Source organism: Hemitrygon akajei, chromosome 17 (assembly GCF_048418815.1).
Source record: "Hemitrygon akajei chromosome 17, sHemAka1.3, whole genome shotgun sequence".
Taxonomy (NCBI): Eukaryota; Metazoa; Chordata; class Chondrichthyes; order Myliobatiformes; family Dasyatidae; genus Hemitrygon; species Hemitrygon akajei.
The window spans coordinates 54356183-54370569 of NC_133140.1; the positions used below are offsets into that span (position 1 = coordinate 54356183).

Genomic DNA, 14387 nt, shown 5'->3' on the forward strand with positions numbered 1-14387 from the left:
AACTCACACAAAAAAATCTTAAGTTAGTCAAGTTTATTGTCATTTCCACCATAAACTGCTGGTACAGTACACAGTAAAAACGAAACAACGTTCCTCCAGGACCCTGGTTAGTTTCAGAAATGGGGGGAAATGATGGTAAATGAATTATTCAAGAACATATTTTCAATTTTTAAAAATTTCTATCTCCAACTTCCTGAAGATGATAATGAACAGCCTTCATAAACTTCTTTATCCTTTGCAAAATTGGAGAGCGCGCGTGCGCGCGCACACACACACACACACACACACACACACACACACACACACACACACACACACACACACACACACACACACACACACACACACACACACACACACACACACACACACACACACACACACGTAGAGATCACAGGTTTAAGAGGTACTTTAGCAGCTCCTTGGGCAGTTTTATATTTGGTATGCACCGATGAAGGACGCAAGAATTTAAGGTGGTAGGTGGAATGCCAGCTGAGATGGGTTGGTTTAATTAGGGAACGTTAAGTGTTATTGCTATTGGACTACACACATTCTGGTATGTGAAGGGCTTGTCCCTCTTGGATGGCAGAAAGACAAGTTATCCACTGCTGGAAACTCCTCATCTCAATCACTCTTGTAGCCACAGTATTTAGGCCCAGCTAGGTTTGTAGTTAATGTGAAGCTTCAAGATAGGGATTACAACAGTTGTAACCCATTTAAGTGGCAAAGTGCCATTGTTACACTCTTTCGCTTGGCATTTGGCTAGCGTGTATAATATATTATTTTTCAGATCATGCCCTAAAGATCGTGGAACATACAGTTTTATCTGAAAACTTGCACAGGTATAGCCAACAGTAAACATCCCCACTTTTAGCCTCACAGATAGAATGAAGCAAATGGTTGAAGCAGCTAAAGACAGCTGGGCCTTGCACACTGCTCTAAGAAACTTCCGCAATCATCCTGGGACTGAGATAACTGACTACCAAGATGGCTCCTGCATACAATGCTCCCATGGTCGGCATCTTCTGGATAAACAATAAAACCATTTATTTCACTTCTTTTATGTCTTTAACGTCTGTTTTTCATCTTGAACATGTTTCTGGAATTGTTGGAGCCTGTGGTTTGCAATTTGGAGATCGTTTGTGTGATCCAATGCTTTACTGTCTCCAAGAGAATTCTGGGAGGTAACAAGCACAGGCCTCATGGCCAGAAAACTGCAAAGGCACCAGCCAATGTTTAACTCCATTTTGCCTATTAAAGCGATGAGGGAGATTGAAACAGCGAGGCGAATACGGACAGTGAACGCTGGCTGCCTTCTGATCACTGGTGGGATCGCTCTGCTGCCGCAGACTGTGTGGCCTGCTGAGAATGTTACCGAGGTTTTCTGCAGTTATGGATATGGATATGGTTTTTGGACTATGGACATTTTTTTCAGTCTTATAGTTTTTTTATATTCTGTTTTTCTTGGCCATTCTTTCTATCTTTTTTGTGTGGAGGAGGGGAATTTGGATCTGATGTTCTTGTGGCATTTTGTGCAGAGGAGGGGGAGTTGATGATCATGCTATTGTTCTCTTGGTTTTGTGGCTATCTGGAGAAGAAGAATCTCAGAGCTGTATACTGTGGTAACAAACAAACCTTTGACTCCTTTGAATTTCTTTTGCTTTTCATAATGATTTAACCAGTTTACACAGAATAAAATCATAAATCCGATCATAATCAAATGAAAAGCAGAATATCAATGCAATCATGTATCATTCTTAACCATTTTATATGCTCTTTCTCTACGACATTTTATGCTAATACAACAAATCCCTCACTCAGAGCCTACATGACTGATCCAGATTCTCAAGCATCTGTAACACAAGAATAAAATATTATCTAACCAACAGTCAATTTAAGCTACTGCCCTTCTGCTGCAGCAGAAAAAGACCAAGAGGATTAAACGTTAATTGATCTGACCTAATGCTGATGAATTTTCAATTAGTTTATGGAAGGACAGTGATTAGCAGTTGAGTGAGGCTAAGTTCTGCAGAAATCATAAATTGGTTTAGAATGTATTCGTTTTTTCATTTCTGTATTGTAATACCATTCCTCGTACTTTGACCTCCTCCCCTACCAACTATATAGTTTGGCTGTACTGATTTAAGGGAGGTTTTTCTTTGGGTCTGTGCTAATGCTTGCAAAGATACTTACCACAGAAAAAACAGTTACTGTACATTGTGCATTTGCACCACTAGAGGGAATTCCATGCCAATATATGTTTGCATTATTTAATTTGTAAATAGATTTACACAAAGGGTCTGTTTATATTTTACATTTCTGAAGGGATACTGGAACATGGTCACTTTGGTGAACTATACATTAGGGAGGGAATCAACTTCCAACTTGGACATGCTAAGTTATAAATGGACCATGTAAAGCTCCACTTTTCCTATCACGCTAAATTCAATTCTTTAATCAGTGATTTGCCATGCCTGCAAGACCAGAGAGTTTAAATTTCAGGATATTTGCTTCTGCTTATTAAAACTGATGGAATAAAAATGTGTACAAATATAATCTGCAAAACATGGCTTAATGGTATAAATGTTTAAATTAGGCTAGTTGTATGGATTGAGTATGTAACTCCTATAAAGTTAAATGTTGTAAAACAAAAGCATTAATGCCAAGTCAAAACTAACAATTTTCCAAGTTGCTTACCTCTACCCTTGCTCAAAAGGTGTAAGCTCATTACATTAATTATAGGACAGAGGAGCGGGAGGATACGGAGTTACCTTTCATTAAATAGTAATTAACTTCTCTCTGATCAGTCAACACTGTTCTTCCCCCAGCCCATTTTAAACTCCAAATGCTTACCTTAAAGTGGATACCTTAGATCAAGGCTTGGTTAATACAGGTCTGAGTCATGTTACATCGGATACCTGCTGTTCTTATTCTAAACTGAGATAGCTAGTAATTATAACTAATGGAAACCAACCATTCAAGCAACACTGGGCATGTTACCCTTCACTAGACTCTACTTCGAGATTGGAATAAACTAAATTATCTGCTTACATTCACATTACTGTCACATGACATGTATGATTATATCCAGTGATACACAAGACAATTTTGAAATTAATAACAAGTAAATTAAATAATTTTAATAACCCACATCAGGCAGACAACCCAAAATTTCAGAGTTCTATTCATTAAGATTAAAAATTTTCAATTTTAGGTTTATGAAGAATGGTACAATGAAAGTTGTGCTCCATTAGCCTAACTACATTGAATTTATGTTTGAATTCTCTGATATTTTCAGAGATAGGATTGGTGAAGAACAACATAATAAGAGAACAGATGTTTCTAACTTACTGCCTAGCATTTCCACGATGGCCAGCAGCTGTTGTCTGGTCATGGCTTTGCTGTCATTGCCTTCACTGCAACCTTTCATTGCACCAGAAGCTTGACAAGGCAGTTGACAATCTGCCACCCTATCCAGAGGGGATCCAGATGGCCTGACTGGGTTATGCTGTGACTGGGAGAACCAAGTGAACAGAAGCCTGGTGGCAACAGGTGGCCACCAAGGAAGCAGTAAGGAAATCAAAGGCCATTACTAACAGTCTTGCAAGATAGAGATAGGGACGGCAGTTGGTAATGAAACATCAGGAACATGAGGAATCGCTTGGGAGGAGGAAGGTCATTCTAGGGATGTGTCTATAGTGTTGGATATTCAGGGAGGACTAGGTTTGGAGGCGAGCAGATACTGATTACAAAGATCATTTTGTTTCAGATGATCCTGTAGCAATGTCCCTGCAATGCTCCAAAAGGAACGTTGCAATGAAAATTATATCATGCTGTGCAACTTAACCAAAACAACACTGCCAATGCATGTAGATTTAATGAAGATTTGACAAGCTATAAATGGACAAAATAATGGAAAAAAAGGATTATTTTTAAGGAATTGTGTCACTACTCTCAGATAAGAGATGCAGTTCACTAACGGAATACTTAAGGGAATTATTGCTGTAACTTGCATTTATTTATATCCTTTCGCAACCTCAGGATACTCCAAAATGTTTAACAGGTGAAGAAATACATTGTAAAAGTATCTTACAGCATTTTTCACCTTGCAATATCCCTCAAAGAAAAACGTAATATTGACTTTCTAATCCATTTTAATATGATGGTTAAGGGACAAATATTACCAAGACACCAAAAATAACTCCCTTGTTATTTTCTAGAATTCTGTCTCGGGATCTGTTGTCAAGTTCAACCATACATGGACACCCATGAATACAGCCAAACAAAACAGCTTTTCTCCAGGGTCAAAGTGCAAAACACAGTACCAACAGTCACAAACAGCACAAGGCACATAAAAGATAGCCAGCACATACAGTCGGAGCAAAAAAATAGTCCTGGACTCTGAGTCCATGAATGTTGTAGTAGACTGCAGTTGAACAGAATACAGCTTGTCGTCTACTGAACAAACACTGGGGGGAGGGCAACGCTAACTCCAGTTTGGACTCCGTGCCCCACTACCCCGGTGGAGTGTGCCAACTCCGACGCTTCTCTCCTGGGAGGCTGTGAACAGGTGACACTGCGGCTTGAGGCTAGTCCTTGCTACAACCAAGACCATGCAGCTTTCCCTCTGGGTCGCCCCTGCCCTCTCCGCCAGTAAATCAGAGAATTGAACTTGCAGCATTCCACATTACCAATATCCAACAGGATCTTGCAATCACAAGAAAAGCGGCCAAGACAATCACTCACTGTTATAGACTGCACATTGCCTTCTCGTACCTACTCTTCTGACGCAGGCAGCAACATCATCCACACCGTTTCCAGGTCCTTTGGTTTTTCCGCCAATGAACAACTCGCTGGTGGGGTAGACCTGCCGTACTTAAGTTTTTAATGTGCAGCAGAGTCTTGCCATTGTAACAAATATGTTTGAAAAACACTAACACTAACACCTTTGGTTGACCCTGTAGAAGCTGCCGTAATCAAATGCACTACCATCTTACCAGAAACCATAGCTTTGAAAGAAGATAGAATTTAATGTTTGAAAAGAATGGCACTGCATGCCAAGCCTAACTTTGTTCTTACATTTTCTGGAGTGAGATACGAGCCTTCAGTACCACTGAATCAAAGCTGACACCAAATTAATTCCCTGACTGGGAAGTAAAAATGATCACCACAGTGTAGACAACACTGTGGTGCAAATACCTCACAGCTTCAAAGAACTCCAGCACTATCTGTGCAGTTTTCATGTCCTCACTACGACCACCGGTTTTCCTCTAGATGCACGGGCCTCCACCTCATACCCAAAAACATGTTGGAAGACTAACTGGCTGCAGTAAGTCACACACTGTTGCAAGTTAATGGATAAAAGAATGAAAGGGGAATTGATGGGAGTGTGAGAGAAGCAGAACCAGCTGCAGGGGGTAAAAGAAGGAAGGAAGGAAGGAATGGGTCTAATCTCCCCTGGGTTCCTTCAGTGTTGTGAAAAATATACTACATCCTAAACACTTGTTAACCACGTGGGTTCAAAGAGTATTTTTCAGCAATCTTTATTTATGATACTCCTCCACTTCCACTCAAACATTATTAGACATGATTTCTTTGCGAAAACCAAATATTAATCCTAGAAAATGTATAATGTGCTCAACTTGACTTTTGCTATCAACTATCAGTTTTTGAAAGCACTAGTGTGGATTTACATATTAACACAAAGAAAACCAGAGAGAATCCCAAAATTACCCTTCCAAATAATATACAGATCCGGCTTCAAGAATGACAAAATTGTACTTACCATTTCTACATCTCCATCCGCTACAGCTCGCAATAACTTTTCCACCTATAAAACAAGTAAAAACAATATACTAAGCTCCTTCTCCTAAAATAAGAACTGAAAATTAGTGATCTGGTTTAGAACAATTCCTTCCAGTTTAGCTGGTCAGCAAGATAAAAAGTGCAAAGTTCAAAGTAAATTTATTATCACTGTACACATGTCCTGTGATTAGTTTTCTTGCAGGCATACTTAATAAATCCAATAACTATAACAGAATCAATGAAAGACTACACCCAACAGGGCAGACAACCAGTTTGCAAATACATAAGAAGAAAAAAAAAGAAATAATAATAATAATAAAAAATAAATAAGCAATAAATATCAAGAACATGTAATGAAGAGTCCTTGAAAGTGAATCCATCGGTTATGGGAACAATTCAGAGATGGGCAAGTCAAATTAAAGCTAATGATTTGTTCAGTCTTAAAAAAAAAGCACAGAAGATTGATTTGGTTTGGAATATAGCTTTAAGTTGTTTAAATGCATCAGGTTAATAGTACTTGAGGATTTGAAGACATCTGTAATAACTCGAAGTTAATTCATCTTTTGATTTGCTAATCATATTTTTCTGCATTATTTTAACTCGAAAAGTGAAGATAATTTATCACAGTTTAAATAAAGCAATTTAATTTTGCACTGTTATTCAGGCTGACCAATAAAATGTAGTTAAAAGGATATTGTGTTGTTACATATCTTTTACTTTCTACAGAAGTTTCAATTGCTTTTTCAATTGCCAAGTTTAGCCTTCCAACATCGCCATCACAGTATAAAAATCTCCACCTCACAGAGATAGGTGTTCCATGAGTTTCTAAACAATAAGACTTTAATTTTACATCTGTACCAATCTGAATTTACAGATTACTTGCAGTTCACGTTTTTCATAACAGCACTATTAAAGTTTGCCAAATGCACTCAAAATAAAAATGAACTTCCCTGCCATCCACTATTAATGAGATACAATTTTATTTTGGCATTCATATTGATTGTGGGTAGATATTCATTAGCTCTTTTACGTCACTAGTTACAAAATCAAAATTTTATTTCATTGCAACAATACTATGAAATGACATTCTTACTTGGGGAAATGGTCTGTTCAAATGATTTAACATCCATTAAAATTCCTTTCTTCCTCCTCCTTGTACGTATATATAATTATACATTTCATAAGAATATAAATTATATGATTATTCATAATTTTGGTTCACTCTCACGATGTGGAAATTGCTGCAAAGGCTTGAACTTACTGTCTCTCTATCAATACCCTTGAAGTCAGCTACTTACAAAGGAATGTTAAAGGAATGTCATACCTCACTCCACCAGAGTTTGATTTCAGATTGTTTATTCAATTAAATTTCAATTTATCAGCTGCTGTTGATCGCAAACTATATTTTCAACCCTTACTCTTGCCTTTATTGCTTGTTAATCCAATAATTTTACAATAATTCTGGTCTACAGAAGAACATGATAACTATTTCTAAGAAACACTGACTCAAGTGATTCATGGACAGCAGTGTTTCAGAAACAGAATTGTGCTCCATTCACCTTCACAGCTCTGAATCTTATTACAAATGGTTATAACATACCTGACCAAAAAACACACTGGTAGATAATAAGATTAATTTGGTTTAGTCCACTAGATTAGGCTTTTTTAAAAAAATTTTTTTATTGAACTTTCAAATAGGTTACAGAAAGAAAAAAAATTATCAACCCTTCCCCCCTCCCCTTAACCACTCCCCCTAACATATCTCTATAGAAAAAAAAAGAGAAGAAAAAAGAAAGAAAGAAAGAAAGGATGCCTGGAGATCGGAAGATCCCCACATGCTCCATGGAGGTCATAATAGCTTTAATATGTATATTTATTTCTTTCCCCAGATAACCAATAATTTTATCTTTGGAGCACCTATATATTTAATCCTATTTGTTGTAAATAAGGGCGCCAAATTTTCAGAAATATTTCATATTTATCTCTTAAATTATAAGTAATTTTTTCAAGTGGAATGCAGCTGAAAATTTCATTCTTCCAACGATCTATACTTAAGTATGAATCCGATTTCCAAATAACTGCAATAGCCTTTTTGGCTACTGCCAATGCAATTTTTATAAATTCTTTCTGATATTTATTCAATTTGAATTTTGATTTTATCCCTTCAATATCGCCTAGTAAAAATAATGTTGGATTATGTGGAAGTTGCATTCCAATAATTTGTTCCAGTAAAACTCTTAAATTTGTCCAAAAAGGTTGAATTTTAAAACAAGACCAAGTAGAGTGTAAAAAAGTACCAATTTCTTGATTACATCGAAAGCATTGATCAGATAAATTTGAGTTTAATCTATTTATTTTTTGTGGTGTAATATATATTTGATGTAAAAAGTTATATTGTACTAATCTTAGTCGAACATTTATTGTATTTGTCATACTGTCAAGACATAATCTTGACCAACTTGTTTCATCAATTTTAATCAGTTTCCCATTTTTGTCTTCACTTATGAATTCCTTGTTTAATTGCCTGTTTTTGAATCAAATTATACATACCAGAAATAATTTTTTAAATTATTCCTTTATGAATTAAAGTTTCTACTTCATTAGGTTTTGGCAATAACATTGTTTGACCCAGTTTATCTCTTAAATAAGCCCTTAATTGGAAATAACAGAAAAGAGTGTTGTTTGATATTTTATATTTATTCTTTAATTGATCAAATGACATTAATATACCTCCTTCAAAACAGTCTCCTATATATCTAATCCCTTTGTGAAACCAGTTATATAAAAGTTGATTATCCATTGTAAAAGGGATAAGTTTATTTTGAATTAAAGGTCTCTTTGCTAATAAAGATTTCTTTATCTCATCATCAACATTTATCTTATTCCATAAATCAATCAAATGTTTTAGTATAGGAGATTCTTTCTTTTCCCGTATCCATTTAGATTCCCATTTATATATAAAATCTTCTGGTATATTTTCTCCTATTTTATCTAATTGTATTCTAATCCATGCCGGTTTATCTTCATCAAAAAAAGATGCAATAAATCTAAGTTGATTTGCTTTGTAATAATTCTTAAAATTTGGTAATTGTAACCCTCCTAGGTCAAATTTCCATGTCAATTTTTCCAACAATATTCTTGACATCTTACCTTTCCAAAGGAATTTCCTCACACATTTATTTAACTCTTGAAAAAATTTCTGCAGTAATTGTATTGGTAGTGTTTGGAATAAATATTGTAATCTAGGGAATATATTCATTTTTACAGCATTGACTCTACCTATTAATGTTATTGGTAACATCATCCATTTATCAAGATCCTCTTGAATTTTTTTCAATAATGGCAAGTAATTTAATTTATATAAATTCTTTATATCATTATCAGCTCTTATACCTAAATACTTTATACCATTTATTGGCCATCTAAACTGAGTTATTAATCGACATTGACTATAATCTCCTTTAGTAAGGGGTAGAATTTCACTTTTGTCCCAATTTATTTTGTACCCTGATATTTTCCCATATTCTTCCAATCTAGAAGATAATTTACGCAACGAATGCAATGGGTTAGTTAGATAAATCAGAACATCATCAGCAAATAAGTTAATCTTATATTCCTCCTGATTAACTCTGAAACCCATAATATCTGAGTCAGTTCTAATTAATTCAGCTAATGGTTCTATCGCCAACACAAATAAAGCAGGTGATAATGGACAACCTTGTCTAGTTGACCTTGTTAACTGAAATGATGTTGTAATTTGGCCATTTGTCACCACTTTAGCTTTGGGGTTAGTATTTAAGATTTTAATCCATTTTATAAAAGATACTCCTAATCCATATCTTTCCAATACCTTAAATAAAAAAATCCCATTCCAATCTATCAAATGCTTTTTCTGCATCCAAAGCAACTGCCACACTCATTTCTTCCCTCTTTTGTGCCAAATGAATTATGCTAAGTAATCGAGTTACATTATCTGCCGATTGTCTATTTTTAATAAATCCTGTTTGGTCCATGTGTATTAATTTTGGTAAGTATTTAGATAATCTATTAGATAAAATCTTTGCTATTATTTTATAGTCCGTGTTCAACAAAAAAATAGGTCTATGTGATGTTGGCTTTAAAAGATCTCTGTCTTTTTTTGGCAATACTATTAAAATAGCTGTCGAAAAAGATTCTGGAAGTTTATGCGTTCTTTCCGCTTGGTGTATTAGCTCCATAAGAGGAGGAATTAATAAATCTTTAAACTTTTTGTAAAATTCAGGCGTTAAACCATCTTCTCCTGAAGATTTATTACTCTGAAGTGATCCTAGAGCTTCTTCGACCTCTTTTAATGTAAAAGGCACATCTAATCCCTTCTGTTCTTCCGAATTCAATTTTGGGAGAGTTATTTGTGATAAAAACCTTTCTACCTCAACAATATTATTTTGTGATTCTGATTGATACAGTTCAGAATAAAATTTTTTTAAAGTTTCATTGATTTCTAAAGGTTTATAAGTAATTTTATTTACACTTGTTCTAATTGCATTTATCGTTTTGGAAGCCTGGTCTGTTTTTAACTGCCAAGCAAGAATCTTGTGTGATCTTTCACCTAGTTCATAATATCTCTGTTTAGTTCTCATAGTTGCTTTTTCTGTTCGGTACGTCTGAAGTGTATTATATTGTAGCTTCTTATTAACAAGTTGTCTTTGTTTTTCTTCTGTCATATATCTTTGAGATTCTTTTTCTAATTTTGTAGTCTCTTTTTCCAATTGATCTATTTCTACCATATAATCCTTCTTAATTTTAGAAGTATAACATTAACTGGCCTCTCAGATATGCCTTCATCGCTTCCCATAATATAAATTTATCATCAACTGAATGTGAGTTTGTATCTAAAAAAAACTAAATCTATTTTTTCATAAAATCACAAATATCTTGACGTTTTAATAATATTGAATTAAATCTCCATCTGTAAATCGATTCCTCCTTATCCATCATTATCATTATCAAGGGGGAATGATCTGACAATATTCTTGCTTTATATTCCATATTTTTCACTCTGTCTTGAATATTCGCTAATAGGAAAAAACCTATCCTTGAATAAGTTTTATGTCTATTTGAATAAAATGAATAATCTCTTTCTCTTGGGTTAATTCTTCTCCATATATCAATCAAATTTAAATCTTTCATCAATGATAAAGTTAATTTTGCTACTTTTGGTTTTGTAACAACCTTTATTGACCTATCTAAAACTGGGTCTAGACAAAAGTTAAAGTCTCCACCGATTAATATTTTATCATGTGCGTCAGCCAAATTCAAAAAAGCCTCTTGTATAAATTTTACATCGTTTTCATTTGGTGCGTAAATATTCATAAGAGTCCATAATTCTGAAAAGATTTGACAATGTATAATTACATATCTTCCCGCAGAATCAATTAATACATTTTGTATTTTAATTGGTAAAGTTTTGTTGACCAAAATTGCAACTCCCCTTGTTTTTGAGTTAAATGAAGCTGCTATAACATTTCCGACCCAATCTCTCTTTAATTTCTGATGTCCTATTTCTGTTAAATGTGTTTCTTGTATAAAAGCTATATCTATTTTCATTTTCTTAATGTATGTTACAATTCTTTTTCTTTTCACCAGTCCATTAAGCCCATTAACATTAAAACTTTAAAAATTCAGTAAATTAGTCATTATTTTTTAAACGGGGCTACTCCAGTCTATAATAATACATAATATTTCAACTTTCATAGTACCTTGGGGAATTATTTTAAAATTCTCCATGTTGCTATGTGTCTCCCCTCCGATCATCCAGGCAAAGAAAGAAAGATAAAAGAAAAATAGATTATGAAGAAAAAAAAACAAAAAACCCCCCTGCTAATGTTGTGAATGAAAAAAAACACAACATTACCCCCCTCCGTTGTGCAGGTCATGGCAAACGCCATGATTACACACGTGAATCCCGTAGCGATTGATCCGAAGTTCCCTCAGCTCCCCCGTAACATGAAAAAAGTATATATAAGAGAAGAAAAAATAATATCACTACTCTCGATTAATATTTCTCAAATTTTTACCTTTCTCCTCCTGTATCATATAATTAAAAGTATATTTAAATATTCTTCTGTCCTTAATGTCCATCAACTCACTTCAGTGTCTCCATCTTCATCTTTAATCTGTTTCACCTTTAAATCTTTACAGTGTCGAGCGAATATTTGGGAGTTCTTGTGCAAACTCCACTGCATCCCGATGATCAGTAAAAAATCTTCTTTTTCCATCATCCAAAAAAATTATCAGTGTTGCCAGGTGGAGCAATATAAATTTATAACCCTTTTCCCATAAAACTTTTTTTGCTGGGTTAAATTCCTTCTTTCTCTTCAAAAGGTCATAACTTATATCAGGATAGAAAAGAAATGCTTTCCCTTCTATCATCAATGGCTCATTTCTCTTTCTGGCACATTGGGCAGCCACCTTCAGGATCTTTTCTTTATCTTGATATCTTAAGCATTTTATCAAGATTGGTCATGGGTTTTGATCAGGTTGAGGTTTTTGTCTCAAGGCTCTGTGGACCCTTTCGATTTCAATCAACAGGGTTCCCTCTTCCATTTCCAAATTTTCCGGGATCCATTTTTGAAATAATTTTATTGGATCCTCTCCCTCTATCCCTTCTTTAAGACCAACAATTTTAATATTATTTTGTCTACTAAAATTTTCAAACATGTCTATTTTTTCCAACAGTCATTTTCTTTCTGATGTCCAGGTAAGAATATTATCATCCATTTTATTCACTCTATCAATAGTGTCTCCCGTTATTTCTTCCAGCTTTTTAATTTTCTTGTCCATTTTCTCCTGTTTTTTCACCATTTTATCAGTCTTCATATTTTTAATATCTTCTTTTATTATTTTTAATGTTTTTAATTATTTTAATTCATGCATTATTTGCGCCAAAGCTTCTCTTATGTCTCCAGAATATCATCCACTTTCAACCTCTTCCTGTTGTTCTTCTTTTACCTCCTCATCTTCATCTGCATGTTCCAGAGAATCCGAATCCTCCTCGAGTTCATTTTCACTTCCATGTCCAATCGTAGCTGGGATTTGTAGTTCAAATTGCTCATGTTTGCGCATGCCCTTTCCTGCGCGCATGCGCAGTTCCTGTTGTTCCTTCTTGGATACTGTTGATGTTGCCGCCAATTTCTGTTCTGTATCGCCGGAGGTAAGATGCACTTGAGTCCGAGGCTGCTTCATGGTGGCCGGCCCAGCTTGTACTGTCTTCAAAGTAGAAGTTTTCTTCTTTGTCTGTTTAGGAGGCATATCTAAAGAAAACCCTGAGTAGTTTAGACGTAGTTTTTAGAAAATATTTACTAACTTTTCTTCACTTAAACATTAATTTATTAGTTGTTTTTTTTTTTTTACGGGAGAGCTGGATTTCCACATCTCGATCCTACGTCATCACGTGACGTCCCCCTAGATTAGGCTTGAAGTCTTTAAAAGATTATGCATGTTACTTAGTGGATTTTTTGACTTGAAAGCTAGAGACTTAAAATTGTCAGACATCATACGAAATAAAAACTGTTTTCACCTCTTTGTACTTTCCTTTCTCTTCCTCTTGCTTCATTTCAACTGATATGGATGATGTAGTGGAGATAGTCGATTTCTGACTACCAACATCAGTGGAAGATTGAGGAGATCTGCTAATAGACTAAATTTCCATTTTTATAAGTTACTTTCGATTCGTATAATTTTCAGATGTTACTAATTGAAACCTCACTCCACCAGAGTTTGATTTCAGATTGTTTATTCAATTAAATTTCAATTTATCAGCTGCTGTTGATTGCAAACTATATTTTCAACCCTTACTCTTGCCTTTATTGTTGTTAATCCAATAATTTTACAATAATTCTGGTCTACAGAAGAACATGATAACTATTTCTAAGAAACACTGACTCAGGTGATTCATGGACAGCAGTGTTTCAGAAACAGAATTGTGCTCCATTCACTTTCACACCTCTGAATCTTATTACAAATGGTTATAACATACCTGACCAAGAAACACACTGGTAGATAATAAGATTAATTTGGTTTAGTCCACTAGATTAGGCTTGAAGTCTTTAAAAGATTATGCATGTTACTTAGTGGATTTTTTGACTTGAAAGCTAGAGACATAAAATTGTCAGACATCATATGAAAGAAAAACTGTTTTCACCTCTTTGTACTTTCCTTTCTCTTCCTCTTGCTTCATTTCAACTGATATGGATGATGTAGTGGAGGTAGTTGATTTCTGACTACCAACATCAGTGGAAGAATGAGGAGATCTGCTAATAGACTAAATTTCCATTTTTTTAAGTTACTTTCGATTCGTATAATTTTCAGATGTTACTAATTGAAACTTTAAGTTTAAATTTAACTTTCTTCATTAAAATTAAAGGGATTTACCTCTTGATTGCTCTGTTGCCTGTCAGCATTAATGAAGGTAATTTCCAGCAAATCTAATATCTATTAAGGTAGATAACAAATTTAATAGAAGTACATCTATTAGCAAAACAGTACAATTAGAATGGATATTAATGTAAAAAAAAAATCAACATCTTATACTTAACACACAG

General features: G+C 34.6%; 1 protein-coding gene across 5 annotated transcripts in view; it reads right to left on the reverse strand.

Annotated features, from left to right (window-relative positions):
- The window catches only part of ankrd27 (ankyrin repeat domain 27 (VPS9 domain)), a 109438-nt gene that overhangs the window by 28139 nt on the left and 66912 nt on the right, over positions 1-14387 (reverse strand). For 4 of the 5 annotated variants that reach the window (XM_073070139.1, XM_073070140.1, XM_073070142.1 and 1 more), the window contains 4 exons: positions 14218-14277; positions 13988-14107; positions 13364-13483; positions 5786-5830 (listed from right to left, as the gene is read on the reverse strand). In XM_073070139.1, coding sequence (XP_072926240.1) covers positions 5786-5830; positions 13364-13483; positions 13988-14107; positions 14218-14277 — 345 coding nt within the window. The remainder of the gene's footprint in view (positions 1-5785; positions 5831-13363; positions 13484-13987; positions 14108-14217; positions 14278-14387) is intronic. The other variant, XM_073070141.1, reaches the window with a different exon arrangement.